The sequence below is a fragment of the Acipenser ruthenus genome, chromosome 15, assembly GCF_902713425.1.
Source record: "Acipenser ruthenus chromosome 15, fAciRut3.2 maternal haplotype, whole genome shotgun sequence".
NCBI lineage: Eukaryota > Metazoa > Chordata > Actinopteri > Acipenseriformes > Acipenseridae > Acipenser > Acipenser ruthenus.
In genome coordinates, this window is record NC_081203.1 from 35,661,728 (window position 1) to 35,682,699 (window position 20,972).

At 43.1% G+C, this 20,972-nt stretch overlaps 1 protein-coding gene across 7 annotated transcripts in view; it reads left to right on the forward strand.

Moving 5' to 3' along the window:
* The window catches only part of LOC117422295 (echinoderm microtubule-associated protein-like 1), a 55,711-nt gene extending 37,422 nt beyond the window's left edge, over positions 1-18,289 (forward strand). For 5 of the 7 annotated variants that reach the window (XM_058988104.1, XM_058988098.1, XM_058988099.1 and 2 more), the window contains 18 exons: positions 382-408; positions 3,018-3,147; positions 4,806-4,955; positions 6,124-6,193; positions 6,959-7,069; positions 7,672-7,767; positions 8,448-8,582; positions 8,909-9,008; positions 9,617-9,771; positions 10,516-10,641; positions 11,134-11,265; positions 11,940-12,007; positions 12,868-12,956; positions 13,755-13,852; positions 14,298-14,385; positions 14,718-14,813; positions 15,154-15,284; positions 16,157-18,289. In XM_058988104.1, the coding sequence (XP_058844087.1) occupies positions 382-408; positions 3,018-3,147; positions 4,806-4,955; positions 6,124-6,193; positions 6,959-7,069; positions 7,672-7,767; positions 8,448-8,582; positions 8,909-9,008; positions 9,617-9,771; positions 10,516-10,641; positions 11,134-11,265; positions 11,940-12,007; positions 12,868-12,956; positions 13,755-13,852; positions 14,298-14,385; positions 14,718-14,813; positions 15,154-15,284; positions 16,157-16,282 (1,928 nt within the window). In that variant the 3' untranslated portion in view covers positions 16,283-18,289. The remainder of the gene's footprint in view (positions 1-381; positions 409-3,017; positions 3,148-4,805; positions 4,956-6,123; positions 6,194-6,958; positions 7,070-7,671; positions 7,768-8,447; positions 8,583-8,908; positions 9,009-9,616; positions 9,772-10,515; positions 10,642-11,133; positions 11,266-11,939; positions 12,008-12,867; positions 12,957-13,754; positions 13,853-14,297; positions 14,386-14,717; positions 14,814-15,153; positions 15,285-16,156) is intronic. The other 2 variants (XM_058988100.1, XM_058988103.1) reach the window with 1 other exon arrangement.
* The last annotated feature ends 2,683 nt before the right edge of the window (positions 18,290-20,972 follow it).

The following is a 20,972-nucleotide window of genomic DNA, read 5'->3' on the forward strand; positions in this document are numbered from 1 at the left end:
CATGTACCTCACCCTGAACAGGGAGAGAAACACGCCCAGGATTTGTTCTGTCTGTAAACGACAGCGCCATCAGGGTCTCCTGTAACACTCCTGGCTCAGACAGACACAGCATTGACTGACTTGTAATAAAGTTGGACTCTTAGGAGCTTTTTAGAGCTGCTGGAGAAATGCATTTATAAAAGTAAGCGTGACTCATTAGCAACGTCCCTCGCATTGAGATCCCCAATGCAACATTGTGAAAATGCTTATTATAAATACATCAAACACAAATCTAATATTTCCTGTAAGGCAGGCGGCAGGTGTTAGGTGTGCTTGAGTGTTCTTCTCCTGCACATTTGTTTTTTTACCCAGTCCTTCTATCTCTGTCTCTGTAACCCCAAGGGAAACGCCGGGTGACGCACTGTAAAGGTAGGCCTTGTTACCCAGCCCGTGTAGCTCTCTGAGCATTGACAGTTGCCTAGGAGACCAGCCCTGCGAGTCTGCAGTGACACGCAGCCTTACTCCCCCCACCCCCACCCCTCCACACTCTCTCCTCCAGCTTGGAGTTAAAAATCCAGAACACGTTTATTATTTCAGAGCTCGTTAAAAATAAATTACTACATGGCAGCTGTCTAAACCAGTTTGATGGAACACTACTCAGCTCCTTCTGATTGCAGATCGGTTTTATTGATTTAATAATAATAATAATAATAATAATAATAATAATAATAATAATAATAATAATAATAATAATAATAATAACATTGCTGTGTAGTCAGTGTTTCCTTCATTAAAAAGCTGCTTATTGAGAACGCTGTTCTGTCTCCGTGGCACAGAGAGCTCTGACATACACAGAGAGCTCTGACATACACAGAGAGCTCTGACATACACAGAGAGCTCTGACATACACAGAGAGCTCTGACATACACAGAGAGCTCTGACATACACAGGGGTGTGCGTGTAGGAGTAACCTGCCCTGACCCCTCACCCCTGACCCCAGCACTAATGTGTGAAGAGACCTGTCTAACATGCCGTACTGTAGTTCTCTTCGCTGGTCTTGCATTAGCTTGTAACCCTAATCCTGTGTGGCTTTTTGCTAGTTTTGGGACCCCCCCCCCCCCCCCCCTCCATCCCTAGGCTGTCAGCTTGTTGTGATTATTAAAGGGTCTAAAAAGCTCTCCTAGATATCCAAAACTAGTACTGTAGGATAGAAGACTAGCTTATATTAACATTTAAAAGTGAACTTCATTCTATAACAGTGCTACTCAGGACTGCAGAATGATTCTACTCGTAATAATAAGATCTTGGTGCAGTATACCTGGTTATACTGCTTCCTGTTCCAAAGTGGTTTAGTTACTGTGCAGCACTAACCGACAGTCTTCGGCACACATGGATAACGGTGCAGTCAGGGAAGAGAGATTTAAAAATCACAGTCGGGGTAATTCAAATGTACAAACCTCTTGAGAGACCCAGTTCCAAGGTTCTCATGGAGGCCTTGATCTTTCAAAGCCTTCTTTCCTTCTCGTGTAGCCTTGACTGCAGACTCTTCCTTGCCTGTATGCATGCACAGTAGAAACGAGAAGAGACTGGCTGCCCACTTTATCATGCAGCAGTGTTGCAGTATTGCATCTTATGGCTGAGTGTTTATGTTATGGATGCACTGCTGGATCCTATGTTAATGTATAAAATGCTGAATGTAGCGCTCAGGATAGGTAAGTGATTAATCAGGCGCTGTTTGCAGCCTGGTATTGTGATGCTGTGTGCATGGTCCCTGACACAGTCCAGTGAATGAACCTCAAAGCGGACTGCCTCAGAGACAGAGCCGTGGCTTGTTCACAACTCCACACTTGTGATGGAAGAGTGCTGCTCAGGGCTGTCAAACCACACGATAGCCTCCTAAATGCGTTTGACTGGCTTTTAAAACACATTCCTCTTGAGACCTTGCTCTAGTCACAGATTCGCAGTTCAGGAAACGATATCATTGTTAAAGCAGTTCAAAGGGGTTTGAGCGTTCAGATAATGGGAGAAGTATAACCAAACCCTCAGAACGCTACAGTGGAGTCCACTTCTAGTGGGAAGCCCTTACTGTCACATTCACTCACTTTAAGCATGACAAATAAAGAATAAATAATAATGGGACAGGCATTCGGATTTATTCATTTTGTGTTCGTTTGTTTGTAACTGCTGTATCACTTCTGCCCTCCAACCACACCCTCCTCCCCCTTGCCAACCTTACCACTTTACCTAGTAACCGTGCAGATATTTCTGAGTCACCCGTCAAAAAGGATTGGATCTTCTGAGAGCAGGAGTCGTTTGTTTGGGGTGCTAGCGAAGCCGGTAGACCCTGAATCCGGGAGCACGTCCGACAGACCCCCTGCCCAGCCCGGATTCCGCAAGGCACCCTCCTTCACCCAGCCGTTCCCCCAAAGCCCCAGCCAGACCCTGTTTAGCCCTCTTGATATGTCAAGGTCACCTAGTTTTAGAAGCCCTCTGAGATCCCCGAGTCAGTATTTTCAGATATGTTTCTAGGTTCTGCCTCGTCTGATTGATTTTGTTGTTTAAGTGGCACAACCTTTAACGTTTCTAACACTACAAAGAGTTTTGTAACGTTTTGTTTTCTTTCTCCTGTACCGTATGTCTCTTTTTTTGTTCCTGTCTTCTCCTATTCTGATCAGTCTCGTTGTGTTTGCTGCTCTGTCTTGAGCATCTTGAGCGCGGGCACTTTTCCTTTCTGTCTTGTTTCCAGTCCCATCTCCTTTTGAATAGCATGGTTCATCTGTTAACACCTGTTGAGCTGGCTAATGAGACAAACTGCTTTCTATTCACCGTGCTCTGCTAGCCGTTGCATGTTTTGTGACTTGTACTTTAAAACGCCCAATAAAATTCTTTTAAAACCTGCATTCTTGTGTTTCCTGAACCTTCATTTCTCTTTTTTTTCTTGTTACGCTTTCCATGATTTCTAGCTCTTAATGCTGCCCTTGCTTGCATGCTGATTGTTGGAGCTGAACTGTCTTTTGAAGCTCTTTGTCCTTTTTTAGAGGAAGGGTATGTGAAAATGTTTTTGCGTGGGCGTCCTGTTACCATGTACATGCCTAAAGATCAAGTGGAATCCTACAATCTGGAAGCTAAAGCAGACCTGCCGGCCAAGAAGCTCAAACTGGATTGGGTGTATCCTTTTGTTTTTATACCCAAGCATTAGCTCAGCGCTGTTTATTTAGCAGGCTTCCAGATCCAGTCACTGCATCTAATAACCTTTTTTGCATCTGTTCAAGTTCATATAGAAACCCTTTCATGCATGAACTATAGAAAATAGCTGAAAAAAACAAAGACATTTCAAGTATCAATATATTTTTCACTGAATAATATAACACACTCATGTGAGGCTATCATGCATTTGCGTCTTCCATATGTCCTCATATAAAGACTAGAAGAGAGGTTTTTTTTATCGGCCCCCATATGAGGATGAAAGGGTTAAAGCATCACGTTTGAATACCTTAGCCGAGTCATGCAGCCTCTTCAGAGGCACTAACATTTCAAGCCTGGATGTTCAACTGCATGACACATAAAAAAGGGTTCTAGGTAGATGTAAAGGTGAACTGAATTGTGGGATTGCACATTGTGAGGTTTGCTCAAGCGCTCCTGGGAGTTTGTCAGGCTCTATTCAGCTCCTTAAAAAAAAAAACCAAAACATTTACATTTTGTCAAAAGGAATTTAGAATTGAATTCCCAAAGCATTTTCGCCCTTATTTTCTCAACACTACGCAAAGTTATGCACAGCGATGCAGCAACAACACAACAGCAAAAACTTGAACACAAATCAACAAATACACAGACCCAAAACTCCAGCTGCTGATCTCTCCTTTCAGACAAACAGAACAGAGGGGTGGATATGGATGAGTACTTTACAGCACGCTTTGGTAGGCCTAGTGGTGGGAAAGGGAAAACATGAAGGCTAGCAGCACAGCCCCAGATATAACATCAAGGCTAGCAGCACAGCCCCAGATATAACATCAAGGCTAGCAGCACAGCTCCAGATATAACATCAAGGCTAGCAGCACAGCCCCAGATATAACATCAAGGCTAGCAACACAGCTCCAGATATAACATCAAGGCTAGCAGCACAGCCCCAGATATAACATCAAGGCTAGCAGCACAGCTCCAGATATAACATCAAGGCTAGCAGCACAGCCCCAGATATAACATCAAGGCTAGCAGCACAGCACCAGATATAACATCAAGGCTAGCAGCACAGCTCCAGATATAACATCAAGGCTAGCAGCACAGCTCCAGATATAACATCAAGGCTAGCAGCACAGCCTCAGATATAACATCAAGGCTAGCAGCACAGCCCCAGATATAACATCAAGGCTAGCAGCACAGCTCCAGATATAACATCAAGGCTAGCAGCACAGCTCCAGATATAACATCAAGGCTAGCAGCACAGCCTCAGATATAACATCAAGGCTAGCAGCACAGCCCCAGATATAACATCAAGGCTAGCAGCACAGCTCCAGATATAACATCAAGGCTAGCAGCACAGCACCAGATATAACATCAAGGCTAGCAGCACAGCCCCAGATATAACATCAAGGCTAGCAACACAGCTCCAGATATAACATCAAGGCTAGCAGCACAGCTCCAGATATAACATCAAGGCTAGCAGCACAGCTCCAGATATAACATCAAGGCTAACAACACAGCCCCAGATATAACATCAAGGCTAGCAGCACAGCTCCAGATATAACATCAAGGCTAGCAGCACAGCACCAGATATAACGTCCGCCTCCAGGCTCCAGATTCTTTAAACTCCTTGACAAAACTTGCAGCTATGGGTACAGAGGCCGGGACTGCCGCTCAAACCTGTACCTGCTGCCGACCGGTGAGACTGTGTACTTCATTGCTTCAGTCGTTGTGCTGTACAATGTAGAAGAGCAGCTTCAGAGACACTACACCGGACACAACGATGATGTCAAGTGGTAAGAACACAAAATCCTACTTCTGTTTGGATTGTCAAAAAAGCTGATTCGAGATGGGCATTGTTTTTTTTTTTTAGCTATTGAGCCCCCAAGGGGGTAGAGTGTAGAGCCTTGACACACTATTTGAAACTTGTTTGCTTTCATAATACAGCCTCGTCAGTTGTCCTCATGACTTTTTAAATGCAACAATATTGTGGTGAACCTGAAGTCTTGTGCAATTCTGATTGATCGACGAAGAGGTGGGTGAGATATTAGAAGGGAAGCACGAAGCATCACTTTGAAAGATTTCGCAAGTTAAAGATCACAGCAGCAGCAGCAGCAGCAGCAGCAGCAGCAGCTCCGCTACACCTGAAATACAGTGAAAGTGAAACCCGTTATTATAGATCATGGAAACCTCATTGAGAATTAAATACGAGAAGCTGCTGCAATGAGAAGGTAACGTCAGGCTGCTCTCCCTGGTGTTTGAATGTTGTTTGTATTGCTGCAGTCAGTGCAAGCAGGGTTTCGGATGTCTCGGTTGCAGCAATATCATGTTGCAAGAAATTCTAAGTGGCATACAGAGCTTGTTACATACCATCGATGAGCCCTTTCTTTGAGTGTGATACTTGCGTGAAAGCACAATGGGTGAGGGTGCAGATACTGAGCTGTAAGGTAACACCACGCGAGGGTGCTGATGCTCAGATACTGAAGAGGAAGTGTACTACCTGCGGAGCAATCAGCACCCCACTACCAGTGTAGCCCCATCCTTTATAGCTGCTACCAATATACTGCAATGCACGGGGCTAGAATCAGCACAGGCTTTCCAGGAAGCTATCAGATGTTACCTGGACTAGCAATCCCAGTTAAAGCATAATGTGTTCCTGTAACTCACTCCTGCTGGCAACGCCCCTTAACATCAGGTGTTCTGCTCTACACCTGCTGCTTTTGTTATCCAGTGTAAATGTTTTTCAATTACCAGTCATCGTGCTGGTATGTCTTAACGCATCTGTAGTAAGTGAACGACTTTGGGATGCTTTCCATATCAGTGATTACGGGTCTTCTTGGAAGATGCTTTTTCTTTTAATAAAAACATTCTAGTACTCGGGCTCTGCGTGGAGCTAGGTGTGAAGTAACACATGTGTTTGTTTCTTTGTTTCTTTCTTTTTTCTTTCTTTTTTTTTTTTTACAGCCTAGCAGTCCACCCTGATAAAATCACCATAGCAACAGGGCAGGTTGCCGGAACATCGCCTGATGGAAAAGTAAGTGAATCTTCATTCAAGAGGGAAGAAAAACAAACTGAAACCTTTAAAAATAAATGAATAAAAACATAAAGACTTGTGTTCTATTAGAATAGAGTAGAAAACCAGTCACACTTGCTTGGGCAAGCTCAGTGTTTTTTCAGCATTTTGTTTTGTTTCGAGGTGTCGAGTCTGGGAGATGTGTAATGAAGCCCATGTGTGAAGAGGCTGGCGTCAATAAAATACAAATGTCTTTCCTCCTGCCATGTCTTTATAAGGTTTTTAAGAACAATGCAATCACAGTGTGAACCTAGATTTTCCAGGGCCTTTGCAAATCCATTTAATAAAGCCGCAGTCCTCTTGGTTTAACGCACCACGGATCATGGTCCCTGAATGCAGCCCTGTGCCTTCACTGGAACACAGATGCTTTATAAATACAGCTCTGTATCTTTCAGCAAGGTGAAGATGAGATGAGATGAGAAAGTGAGATTTATTTTACTTTCCTCTGACAAAACTCAGAAGCATAAAAGTATTACAACCCCTATTGCTACAAACAAGGAAAGTGATTCTATGGAAACAGTGTGGCACGTCTTCATGGAGATCAGTCCTATGAAGGATTCCTGTTTTGTTTTTTTCACAGCGCTCCAGAACAGCGAGCAGTTTCTTCTCTGACAGCTCGTGTAGTCAGTCAGTCAGTGAAGATAATAAAAATCCTGCTGTATGAAGACAGATGAGAAAGATGTTTAAACACTGCAGTAACCCTTTATCCGACTCTGCCTTCCACAGCAGCTGTGCCCCCACGTGCGGGTCTGGGACTCGGTCAGTCTGAACACGCTCCACGTGCTCGGAATGGGCTTCTTCGACCGGGCAGTGACATGCATCGCCTTCTCAAAATCCGTGAGCTCAGCTTTTTCATTTAAAAAATATGTATTCCTAGTAAAAATCAATCAATAAATACCGGAAGTTGATTCTGCCCTGCCCTGCATGAAGTGAAACTTCAACTGTCATCTTATTAGCAACGGCTCAATTGATTTCAGTGTATTCATGAGAACTCAAAAGCAGTGTTAAGGGTGCAGCAGCCAAAATGGTCCCCTCATCCTTTTATTTTCTGTTCCCTCTCCAACTTTTAGACCCTGTCACCAGCTGTCTAGTAAGCTCTCTAGAATAGAACAATTACATTTATTAATCAGTCAGTTCCTTAATGAAAAGACTTTTGCATGAAGCAAACATTAATAAACTGGACTTCATGCTGGGAAGAATCGATTTTCAGGTAGTCATTTCTTAATGACAGATATCTTTACTAGGAACACCTTAGATCAGTAATCACGTATATCTGTGTAGCATATTCTTACTGTGATTTATTACAGATTATAAATAAACAGATTTGCCAGCGATGTGTCTCTGGATGTCCCTGCAAAGGAGGTGCTTGCATCTCAGTGGACTGAATAAATAACTTTTAATCAATCAATAAACTAATGAATAAACCGTGTGATTCGCAGAAGGGAGGCAGCAATCTCTGTGCAGTGGACGACTCCAACGATCATGTTCTCTCTGTGTGGGACTGGCAGAAGGAGGAGAGGCTCGCTGAAGTCAAGGTATTCCATTGTGCGGCGTTATAACAGAATGTGACCGCTGAAAACGAGCCGCGACTCCAGAGCTTGAACTCCAGCACGTGGACTCATCAGCACGGGGTCGCCCCCGGATACGCACATATTTAAACAGAACATCGTTTAGAAGCATCCTGGACATTTGTAAATGTTTTTGTGCTCAGAGGGAAATACACCAGGGCATCGTGAGGAAAGAGTGCTCCCTTCGTGCACAGGAGCGCTGTAGATATGTGTAGATGCTCCTGGGAGCTTTTTTGATTGGATGAAAGGTTAACCTACATTCTGATAGGTCAGTGGCCTGTCAGCTCACAAGCTTATTGGCTAAAAAACTATCCCTAATCCCCAGCAATACGCATGAGACCCGGTTGCCTGAAGCTGGGACTTTGCTGCCGTCACAAGACTCTCATTTCATCTATAATTAGCACAGCAGAAAGAGACACTGTAACTGGAAGCGTTCTCTTTCCCTTCCATGGTCTGCAACATAATTACGTTCTGTTAACTTCGTTATGTGACAATACATCGAATTCGAAGTCCAGCATTTGCATTTTCTTTCTCCAGTTATGCTATTAGTTTTGTCCCTGTAAGTGCTCCAGTTTGATGTGAGCTGTTTGAAATCTCATTGTGTTCTCTGCTTTCTTCCTGTTCTGTTCTGTTCTGTTTGTCTCCAGTGTTCCAATGAAGCTGTGTTTGCAGCAGATTTCCACCCCACAGACACCAACATCATAGTGACCTGCGGAAAATCTCACCTGTACTTCTGGACCTTAGAAAGCGGCTCTTTAGTTAAGAAGCAAGGCTTGTTTGAGGTATAAAGGGGAAAAAAAATATTGCATTATTGAAAACTAGATTGAAAGATAATATGCAGCAAAAATAAATATGCCCATGTGTAGTTTTGAAGAAAGTTTTTCTTGATGCTCGAGTATTTAGATTCAAATCCATTTGGTAAAAGGCTAGTGAATTAACCCACAGTGCCACCTACCCCACTTTTTTTCCATGCATTTAAGCCTTGGAGAGGTTTTGTTTTTTTAGGGTTTATAATTGAGCCCCTAGGTAGTAGAATTAATATATAAGCCACCGTGCACTGTAGCAGAAAATTTTCTGTAAATAAAGATGATGTTTCTATTTGTTGCAGAAACAAGAGAAGCCCAAGTTCGTCTTGTGTGTGACATTTTCAGAAAACGGGGATACGATAACAGGGGACTCGAGTGGGAACATCCTGGTGTGGGGGAAAGGTAAATGCAGACTGGAGCTGTGCCCTGGTCTTCAGAGCGGGGGTAAAGAAGTCTTTCAAACCCTCCTCTCACAATATCTGAGTGCTGGGACCAACACAGGCTTTCCAAATTCCAATATTCATTTAACTTTTAAAGAACATTCCAGTGTGGAAACGCTGTGTTTGAATATTGAATTAGCAGGAAAACAGAAGTATAATGAGTACTGTATTACAGGAAAAAGAATCTCTCGGGACGCAGGACCTCATCAAATGACCTATTAAACAGCTGAATGTGTGCTGCTTATTTCACACGTCGTTTATGCATTGGTTTCTTTTGCATGATAACTTTTCGATAGTCATTTACAAATTCTGTTATATGAACAAGGTCATTTCTGCCACTGAATACGTTTCAAGCAGTGCTTGCCTGATTGTTTTAATATTTGAATACGTCCTTAGTAATGCAAACAGGAAAACATATGACAAAAACAATAGGTCCAAAGGCACGTACTGTTTATATACACAGTCCATATGCAAGAGAGCTTTGTTAGATGTGTTTTTTAAAAAGAGGACCCCTCCACTGTTACAGCGTGGCTTTCAGTCTTTGTGATTTCTTTGCTGTTTGTCTTGCAGGTACTAATAGGATTAGCTGTGCTATTCAAGGGGCACATGAAGGTGGCATTTTTGCACTTTGCATGCTACGCAATGGCACGTTAGTGTCGGGCGGTGGGAAGGACAGAAAGCTGGTCTCCTGGGATGGGAACTACCAGAAGATACAGGAGGTTGAGGTGAGAGCCGGCGTGCGTGTGTGAAGTCTGAATCCATGCCGCTGCAATTCAATATTCCTGGAATAAATGATCTGTTAGGGTTTGCATCTTCCGCTTTGCAGGTGCAGATAATCTGATTCCAGCATTCAGATTGGCTAACGTGAGACACTGGCCTATTAAAAACATTTGAGAGTATCTTTAGCGCTTCCTTAAGGTTCTGTGAATAGACCTCTTTGCAGACTGCCACAATGTCCTGTGAGAGGCTGGAGAACCACCGGAACCCTGATGTGAACATTCTTAAATAGGGTTCTAGAATTCAAGCCACTGGTTCAACAGAGACTTGTATGTACTGTAGATCGTATTTCCAAGAGCAGCTGTTGCTAATGAAAAAATAGCAAGCCTGGTCAGACACGCTATGCAAGTCAATATCAACCTGTGCCAGTCCCTCCATTTCACTTCCTGTGTAGAAATAACCAGACAGAAATAGGACTCGGATGAAACAGCATTTCCAAAGGCTGGTGCTTCCAGAGCAGTTCACTGCTGGCTATGTGCAGTACATACAGTAGTCCATACAGCCTGCTTAGCGCAGGGTGCGAACCCAAACCGTTCCAGCTCAGTATGTCGCTCTCCAGAGCTGACTAGTTGCTACCCTAAAACGTTGTGACATGTCTGATTACTCAAGCTTTCTATGGATACATTTCAGTGCCCTAGTATAGTTCTGCATGCTTGTTCAACCAAGTGCCCCTTTCTTCCCTCCCCACACAGATTCCTGAGTCATACGGTCCTGTCCGGACAGTGGCTGAAAGTAAAGGAGAGTGCGTTCTTATCGGCACCACCAGAAACTACGTTCTTCAAGGCACTTTATATGGGGAGTTCAACCCAATCACCCAGGTAAACACATCTGCACTCACTGATGGAAGCTTATTTAGAAAAGTGGAACTGGCTTGCACCAGCTGAAATGACTTGAATGCAGTTATATTTCAGAAGCAATGATGACTTTAAAACTCCCTGGGTGGACCAATCTTACACATACAAACCAGTGGATGCACACAGACAGGGTGCTCTCAATCTTACACATACAAACCAGTGCATGCACACAGACAGGGTGCTCTCAACCTTACACATACAAACCAGTGCATGCACACAGACGGGTGCTCTCAATCTTACACATACAAACCAGTGCATGCACACAGACAGATGGATGGACGTGATCAGTGCATACGAGTCCCTATTTCTTTGAAAGAGAATCATAGAAAGGGGTTACTTATAAATAATAAGTATATGAGATCAATAAAACATGTAGCAATCTGTAATTCTCCAAAAATGATCATCAAAATAAACAAAAATACAAGTGTGTTGTTAATGTGCTGTGATTTGTTGCAGGGTCACACGGACGAGCTCTGGGGCCTGGCAGTGCATCCATCTAAACCCCAGTTCTTAACGTGTGGCCACGACAAGCACATCACGCTCTGGGACTCCTCCTCTCACCACCCTGTCTGGAGCAAGACTATAGAGGTGAACCGCTACGCTAACCCTACCCTAACCCACCACTAACCAACACTATCCCTAACCCAACAGTACCCTTAACCCCAAACCCTAACCCAACACTATCCCTAACCCAACAGTACCCTTAACCCCAAACCCTAACCCAACACTATCCCTAACCCAACAGTACCCTTAACCCCAAACCCTAACCCAACACTATCCCTAACCCAACAGTACCCTTAACCCCAAACCCTAACCCAACACTATCCCTAACCCAACAGTACCCTTAACCCCAAACCCTAACCCAACACTATCCCTAACCCAACAGTACCCTTAACCCCAAACCCTAACCCAACACTATCCCTAACCCAACAGTACCCTTAACCCGAAGCCCTAACCCAACACTATCCCTACTCAACAGTACCCTTAACCCCAAACCCTAACCCAACACTATCCCTAACCCAACAGTACCCTTAACCCCAAACCCTAACCCAACACTATCCCTAACCCAACAGTACCCTTAACCCCAAACCCTAACCCAACACTATCCCTAACCCAACAGTACCCTTAACCCCAAACCCTAACCCGACACTATCCCTAACCCAACAGTACCCTTAACCTGAAACCCTAACTAGTCCTGTGTGTGTGGCCTGCTCCCTCTCTGGTGTTCACTGTAGTAACCCTTCTCTCCTTGCTCTCTGCAGGATGCAGCCCAGTCAGCTGGCTTCCATTCCTCTGGAGCCGTCGTCGCTACAGGAACGCAGACTGGGAGGTAAGCTGCATGAGCTCACAGGGTTCCCTTCCTCTTAGACTGAACAGAAAGCCAGGGCAAGGGTGACACCTGCTGGCCACTCAGATACACACACACTGTAGAATGCTGGAAATGTATGTGGACCTGTTATTTCTAATGGAAAGTGTAGTTCATCATAAACTAGAATTGACATGAAACTATAATTATATTAATCTAAAAATGTCGGGTTTTTTTATAGTCTTGAACATGAATAATTGGAGTAATGAAAAGATTGTGAAAAGCGTGCATAATATAAAGTACAAATATGTGCAATGTATTAAAGACCGTTTTGAGAAGCCCCTTTAGACTGCCTGGTCACTTTATTAGGATCTGTACCTCACTTTGGGTTGTCAGGGGAGTTTTCTTAAAACTTTTCCCTTTGGAATTCTCTATTCCTGATACCTCCGGTTCACTACCTCAGATACTGCCCTGCTGGTCCTTCACAAACACTGTGAGGGATGCACAGCTCAGATACTGCCCTGCTGGTCCTTTACAAGCACTGGAAGGGATGCACAGCTCAGATACTGCCCTGCTGGTCCTTCACAAGCACTGTGAGGGATGCACAGCTCAGATACTGCCCTGCTGGTCCTTCACAAACACTGTGAGGGATGCACAGCTCAGATACTGCCCTGCTGGTCCTTCACAAGCACTGTGAGGGATGCACAGGAACACACTCTTGTGCCGTACAGGGGCTCATATATAAAGATACAGAAGTAGGAGTGAATGCATGCTTGAGTTGCACCAGGCACTTGCTTTTCTGGTTGTCGTATTGCTTTGTTCTCGCCGGGGTGTTTTCTGCACATCCTCTTACCTCTCAACTCTCTCCACGTTTTTTGTCACAGGTGGCTTGTTTTGGACACAGAGACAAAGGACTTGGTCACAGTTCACACAGACGGCAGTGAGCAGCTGTCAGTTATGCGCTATTCACCAGGTTAGGAGGCAGGACACTCACTGTCACATTTCAGTTTGGGGTTTACCTGAAGACCGCTGTCCTCTCTCATACAAACTGTATGATGCTCCAACACAGGGTTTCCCAATCTAAAAGAAACTTAGTAAACGCAACCCTTCATTGAACTAATAATGTGCTTAATTAGACCTTTTCAATTTTTCTCAACTCCTAAAAAGTTGCCGATTTCAAGTTACTTATATAATTGTATAGTTAACTTGAAAAATCCAACTGTTTAAAAGCTGAAAACAATTAAAAAGGTCTAATTAAGCTAATGAATAGTTCAATGAAGTAATTGAGAACTCAGTTGGAATGAAAACCAGCAGACACAGGGGTCCCACAGGACCAGGATTGGGAACCCCTGTTCTAACAGAAGAAAAACTGGCCCTTCCTGACCAGTTCATGGCTATGGGGCCGCTATAATGGAAATGGAATCCAGTGCAGGTCTTTGTGGAAGCCCTGTTCTCAGTTGTTTCATTGAACCAATGAACCCTTCTTCCGGTGCTAAAGCTGTTAACTGCTTCATTACACCTGGTTACCCTGGTGCAGAAGGGCTCTCCAGAACTGATCTCTGCAAACCCTGAGGAATGTTTTAATCACTATCTTCCCATATCACTTTACAATGTATGTGGCAATTCAATCGCACGTAGCTGTTTCTGCTAGAACACTGTCATTCCAGAGAATCATTCAACATTTCATCCATTTGAGATGGCAGGTAAATGTTTAACTTGGATCAGTCTGGTCTTCACTGGCCCTGACTTTCACTTCTGCCTCTGTTTGCAGATGGTCATTTCTTGGCAATTGGATCTCATGACAATTACATTTATATCTACGGAGTGAGCGACAACGGCAGAAAATACAGCAGAGTTGGGAAGTGCTCAGTAAGCTTTTCTCCTTTGGGATAATTGGATGGAAAGACATTTAACACCATGTATTATTATTATTATTATTATTATTATTATTATTATTATTATTATTATTATTATTATTATTATACTGCTAGTTTCCTCATATACTGAATTCTAATCTGCAATTTCCAGTGTCATGTTGATTTAGGTATTTCAATGGGCTTATGCTACTGGCTGTACATTTCAACACTAATTCTAATTAGTCCCAGCTAACCCCCATGCTAGACAAGGAGAGATGAAAGCAGACCTCACCAGGCGAGAGGCTTGTGTAGGCAAGCTGCTTGACTGTGGTGTTTAGAGTAGACTTCTAATGACATGCACACTGTATGTGGCACTCGGAAAGCTCCAGGGCACTAAGGAGATGTTGAGATGCTGCATTTCTGATGTATTGCATTTGTTCCTCTCCTTTATATTTCAGGGTCATTCCAGTTTCATCACTCACTTGGACTGGTCAGTTGACTCCCAGTATCTAATGTCTAATTCAGGAGACTATGAGATCTTGTACTGTAAGTGACATGCAGGGGTTGAATTATTGAACCCATTTATTTATTTTGCTTCAATAAATTCGAATCATGTATAAAAAAATTTTAAAAAAGGAAATCATTTTCCAAGATGCATCCTGTGTAACGATTAAACATTCTTCTCTAGGCAAAAAATGAGATGGATGTAATGTGTGTGGAAAAGCAAAACACGTTGATTTCTGTACAAACAGTTGCTGATATAGTTGAAATACAAGTATTTTGCATAGGAACAGAATCACTTACAAGTGCAGTTTTTGTACACTTAATAGCTTGCCAACTGGATGTAATGAATGCTGTTGCACCTTGTCATTGCACAGGGATCCCATCTGCATGCAAGCAGGTAGTCAGTGTGGAAGCAACCCGAGATATCGAATGGGCCTCCTGTACCTGCACGCTAGGATTCCAGGTGTTTGGTGAGTCAGGCTGCAGTATTTCCAGCAGTCTCCTTGCACACTTTGTTTAGTTAATTTTACTACAGGTCTTAAATTAAGATTGTAAACGTATATACCACAGTGCACTCCCATGGTCGTATAATATCAGCATTGCTTAATGTTTTATTAACTAAAAAAAGTGTGTTAGACTTTGCTTGTTGAAGCATGATAGTAGATTCCCCATACTTTAGGTTAGATTACTGACCTGTGTGAAGACATATGGGTTATGCAGCATTAAGAAACACTGAAAGAAGCTTTGTAAATTCAAGCGTTTTGACACAAAGTCTTTCTCAGTGTCTGTAATGAATATCTCTTGCTACAGGACTGTGGCCCGAGGGTTCAGATGGAACCGATATCAACGGCGTCTGCAGATCTCATGAAAAGAAACTGTTGGTTACTGGAGACGATTTCGGAAAGGTTCATCTCTTCTCTTACCCATGCTCACAATTCAGGGTAAGATATTAATAGTAACCGTGCCTCTTAAACCATAAACCAAAAACAAAAAAATGGCATTTGGCTTGGCCGAGTACAGATCTCTACAGTTTGGGCCTCAACACATGTGCAGATACTCAGATCTCAGATTGTTGCAATGGGTTGCAGTAGGAATGCTTAAGAAGATGGAGGACCATGATCCCACACAGAAAGAGACAGAGCTGCAAACGAGGCAGGAAAGAGGAGGAGGAGGAGGAAAGGGATTGCTGAAGCACAGCAAAGTGTAGTGAAGCATAGCTAAAGAGTGGGAAAGCACAGGCAAGCATCAAAATGCAAATCAGACCCTTGTGCAAGTTTACCGCGGTATTTTGCATGGTATTTGTGCACTTTTCCCATGCTTTTTCCATGGTAATACCATGCATTCGCCATGATGTACCCTGGTTTACCATGTTAATTAATATGTTCTACCATGCCTCACTGTTCTTGACATTGCTTTACCATGCTTTCACTGTGCTTTGTTACACTTTGCTATGATTTTACTGTGGGGAACGTTTATAAGGGTACAACAAGCGGACGCAGCTTTCTATGGAGGTCAGACATTCTGTTATTACTAGTAATGGAAAATAAATAAATAACTTTAAAAAGTCGAATAATAGCGATCATGGCATTGCTGTGGCTTTATTGACTCTGTGATGACCTCGTGAACACGCGACAGCAATGCCATTACCCCTTGGGTATGGCAAACTATCATAGAACAATAGTATAATACTGCACAGTTCATACAGGAATGGTATACTTGGTGATAAAACCTCATGCCAGACAAACCCCTAATTCCTCTTAAGAAATAACTGCATTGCTTTGATTTAGTAAATAAATGCTTTGTGTTCTTTCAGGCTCCAAGCCACATCTATGGCGGACACAGCAGTCACGTGACCAATGTGAACTTCCTGCACGACGACAGTTACCTCATCTCCACTGGTGGTAAAGACATGAGCATTATGCAGTGGAGAGTTGTATAAGGGGGCCTGGAGAAATGAAGGAGGGCTCTGTCCATGGGGACAAACCCATGCAAGAAGTTTTCAACCACAAATGAAGCAAAGAAAGCGATTATTTAAACAAAGGCTGAATTTTACATTTCTGGTTCATCACAGCTCAGGAAACAAAAAAAAGAAAATGCGTTCAGAGCCCCAGCCACCACTCAGCCTTCAACCGGAGATCGTTTTTTATTTTGTGGCTAACATTGTACTAAGGGAAGGTTATATGCATATACTGCTTAGGTATTTAGGTAAGCAAAAATATAGATCGTAAACTGTCCTGTTTATTTTCAAAGTGTTTATTCTCGGTCACACCAATGCCTTTAGAGAATGTAAATATGTCTAGTTGTTTTTGTTTAAACGTCACTTCTTGTTGGTCCAATGCAATATCTTCTCCAGTATCAGCTCCACCTCGGTACCTGTTGCTGTTCTCACTGGATCATCACTCCCTGACTGTACACACTGCACACCTGTACGCTGTTTACTCCTGCAAACTGTACACACTGCACACCTGTACGCTGTTTACTCCTGCAAACTGTACACACTGCACACCTGTACGCTGTTTACTCCTGCAAACTGTACACACTGCACACCTGTACGCTGTTTACTCCTGCAAACTGTACACACTGCACACCTGTACGCTGTTTACTCCTGGACCAAGTCCACTGTGTTCCACTTCTGCCAGGGTTAAGCATTCTATTGAGTCTGGTGTGTCAGGACACACTGCCTGCCTTTTTAAGATTATATTTAATGAAGAACCAGATTATGAATCCGATCGTTAACACAGGCCACAGGCGAACGTTCTTAAAACGTGGCAGTTTCATCTCAAGGCGTGTAGGGAAGCTACAGCATATACGGGATAAATGCCTGAAGGTGTTTTTCTTTCAACAGGCTGACGTTACACATTGCTGAGCACTCATGACAGTGGACTGTATTATGCATTGTGTTTATAGTAAGGCCTCAATAGGTTCAAATCTTTGGAATCCAAACAAAGAACCTGTTGGATGAAAAGCAACTCATTTCTAAAAGATGCTGCCATTCAGAGTTTCCAGGAGTCAGCTCAGGGCCAGTATTTGCCTAAATGACTAAACTCCTAGTCACGTCCTTGTTGGATCTTGTTTAAAATATCCTTGTCAGACTTACCATTAACAAGTTACGTGAATGATTAACCATGAGAAGCAGCGAGGCTACTGCAGGCCTAGAGCTAGACACAAGGGCATCTGTTTGAAATGTTCAACTCAGAATTGAGATACTGCCAGCTTGGTTACATTGTACATGCTGGAACCGCATTGATGCACTATTTATCTACACAGGTGAAAAATGCAAATAAAAAACAAGTCATTCATTCATAAATAAACAAATAGACTTTGCAACAGCACTGATTAAAATAATGTGCAACTTCTGGTCCCCTGTGTGCCGTGCATGCTTGGTTTTGTACACCAGGCATAAGAAGCTGTCTCATTTTTCGTAAGAAAGGGGTATGGAATGGATATCTGACCGACTTCTGATTGTGAAAAAAAAACCAGATTGCAATGTATTGTTTACAATAGGGAATGTATGTAAAGACATGTGATAAAATAGTAGCTTCCCTGATAATGTTAATATAACTTTAATTTGTGCTTGACAGTATGTCTATGTGTGTGTGTGTGTGTGCGTGCGTGCATGTGTGTGTGTGTGCGTGTGTGTTAAATTCTCTGAGTCGTGTATCACTTGCTACAGTATGATGAAGCCTGACAATGTAAAAGACATGTGGCTGTCCATCCATTGGTCTCATTGAACACTGCTCAGCTATGCACTGCTGTGCTTTATATCAATACACTTCAGGATTGTGGCTTGTATTAATCAGTCCGTTTCACTACACCCACCACACTCCATACAGGGTTCATTTGGGTTGGGTTGAGTTTGTGCTTTCCTATTTTAACTGAACAGATTCTACAGGTTAAATAAAGAATGCAGTTTTTGCAGGTTCTCGGTAACCGTTCTAACCCAGAACACTTGCTGCTGTTACATTATTTAGCCACTTTGTGGCGCTGAGTGCTACGGTGTAATCAAGTGAACCACAGTTACAACGTCTGGCCACCGGTGGCACTGCATTCTATGCAAAAATTCCTAAATTGAAATAAATATCCAGCATCGTTTATCACTATCTCTAATTATAAGTTGTGGCAGGTTGGTCTGCAACACATGATTAAAGAAAGATTAATTATACATAGACTGGGAATGGGACATGAATCAGGAAAAACACAAATATGAGTGAAACGACAAGGAGATAGGGTTTCCAGCATGGAGCTCTCATCAATGAGAGATAGGGTTTCAGGGAGCTCTCATCAGTGAGAGATAGGGTTTCCAGCAGGGAGCTCTCATCAATGAGAGATAGGGTTTCAGGGAGCTCTCATCAATGAGAGATAGGGTTTCAGGGAGCTCTCATCAATGAGAGATAGGGTTTCAGGTAGCTCTCATCAATGAGAGATAGGGTTTCAGGGAGCTCTCATCAATGAGAGATAGGGTTTCAGGGAGCTCTCATCAATGAGAGATAGGGTTTCAGGGAGCTGTCATCAATGAGAGATAGGGTTTCAGGGAGCTCTCATCAATGAGAGATAGGGTTTCCAGCAGGGAGCTCTCATCAATGAGAGATAGGGTTTCAGGGAGCTCTCATCAATGAGAGATAGGGTTTCAGGGAGATCTCATCAGTGAGAGATAGGGTTTCAGGGAGCTCTCATCAATGAGAGATAGGGTTTCAGGGAGCTCTCATCAATGAGAGATAGGGTTTCAGGGAGCTCTCATCAATGAGAGATAGGGTTTCCAGCAGTGCTGCTGAACCGCTTGGGGTTAGAAGTTTCTTCAAAGGAAATTACTGGAGCTTCATTCCAGGATTAAATCTCCACCCAGACCCATCTTTTAAGAGGTTATGAATGTCGTGCTTATTTACCTCCTGTTTTGTCGTTACTTTGTGAGCAAGTCACTTAACCTCCTCGTGCTCCATCTTTCGGTTGTAAGAGACTGCAGCTGATGCATAGCTCACACCCCCTAGTCTCTGTAAATCACCTTGGATAAAGACATCATGCTGAATAAACCAATAATAATACTATAGGACTGCTCACTCTCACTGCTGCTCTTTAAAGCGTATTGCTGTCAGATCTTACAGCAGGGGTGTCTTTATTGACCCAAGTGCACCATCATGTGTATCCAAATCTGTCCAGTTATTTGAATAACTCCAAACTTGGAGGGTGGTCTAATTGCCACCCATTTGTAAAATTTTGGGAGCGGGTACGTAACAGTCCTTTGATTTATAATCCAATAATATTGTCCCAGTTGCTCATAATGTCTGGCACTCAGCCGGACTGCAATGTTAAAAGAGCCACAAGCCAGAACCAACACTACAGAACAACACACATATCTGAAACCACAGCAGTCTGCAAACACTGCTTATTGTGCGGTCACAGACTTAAGAGGAACCAGACCCAGAAATGATTGTTAGACAGGGGTAGACTTTTCATTGGTAGTCATCAACACTTTGGAAGCATTCTTCTAGCAGTTAATACAACACACATGGCTTTTCTGAATGTGTGTCTCGATTCAGGAAAATAACAAGCAGAGGATCCCATTAATAGCAGGAGTTGAATAGCAATGCTTTTTACATGGGGGGGGGGGGGGGGGGCATGTTATTGAGGGGCGTGCAAATGGAGCAGTGAACAGGAGAACAAACAGCTTCATCAGGTCATATTAAATCACATGTTATTGAGGGACGTGCAAATGGAGCAGTGACAGGAGAACACACAGCTTCATCAGGTCATATTAAATCACATGTTATTGAAGGGCGTACAAATAAGAACATAAGAACATAAGAAAGTTTACAAACGAGAGGAGGCCATTCAGCCCATCTTGCTCGTTTGGTTGTTAGTAGCTTATTGATCCCAGAATCTCATCAAGCAGCTTCTTGAAGGATCCCAGGGTGTCAGCTTCAACAACATTACTGGTGAGTTGGTTCCAGAACCTCACAATTCTCTGTGTAAAAAAGTGCCTCCTATTTTCTGTTCTGAATGCCCCTTTATTTAATCTCCATTAATCTCTGGTCCTTGTTTTGTTTCTTTTTTCAGGTCAAAGAAGTCCCCCGGGTTGACATTGTCTATACCTTTTAGGATTTTGAATGTTTGAATCAGATCGCCGCGTAGTCTTCTTTGTTCAAGACTGAATAGATTCAATTCTTTTAGCCCGTCTGCATACGACATGCCTTTTAAAATCGGGATAATTCTGGTTGCTCTTCTTTGCACTCTTTCTAGAGCAGCAATATCCTTTTTGGAGCAGTGACAGGAGAACACACAGCTTCATAGGGTCATATTAAAAAACATGTCTTGCAGCTGGTGTCTTTTCCAGAGTAAGAGCCAGTGCTGCTGTATCTAGTGATGTTTCTGGATCAAGTTTTGTTTTGCTGGCAAGACAACAGCTGTGCACTAGATGGCGCTGGCGCTTATTAATATAAAGACAATATGGCTGATGTAGCCTTCATTACCAATACAACTAGAACTGAAGAGCAGCTACTGAACTTACTGTCAAAGCACTTCAACAGAAACCACTAACACAGTACAGTACACAGTACAGTGCTCTAAGAAAACCCAGCGGTGATTTAATCCAGCCGATTAAATCAGCTCCTTGGAGTACTGGGAGATTGCAAACT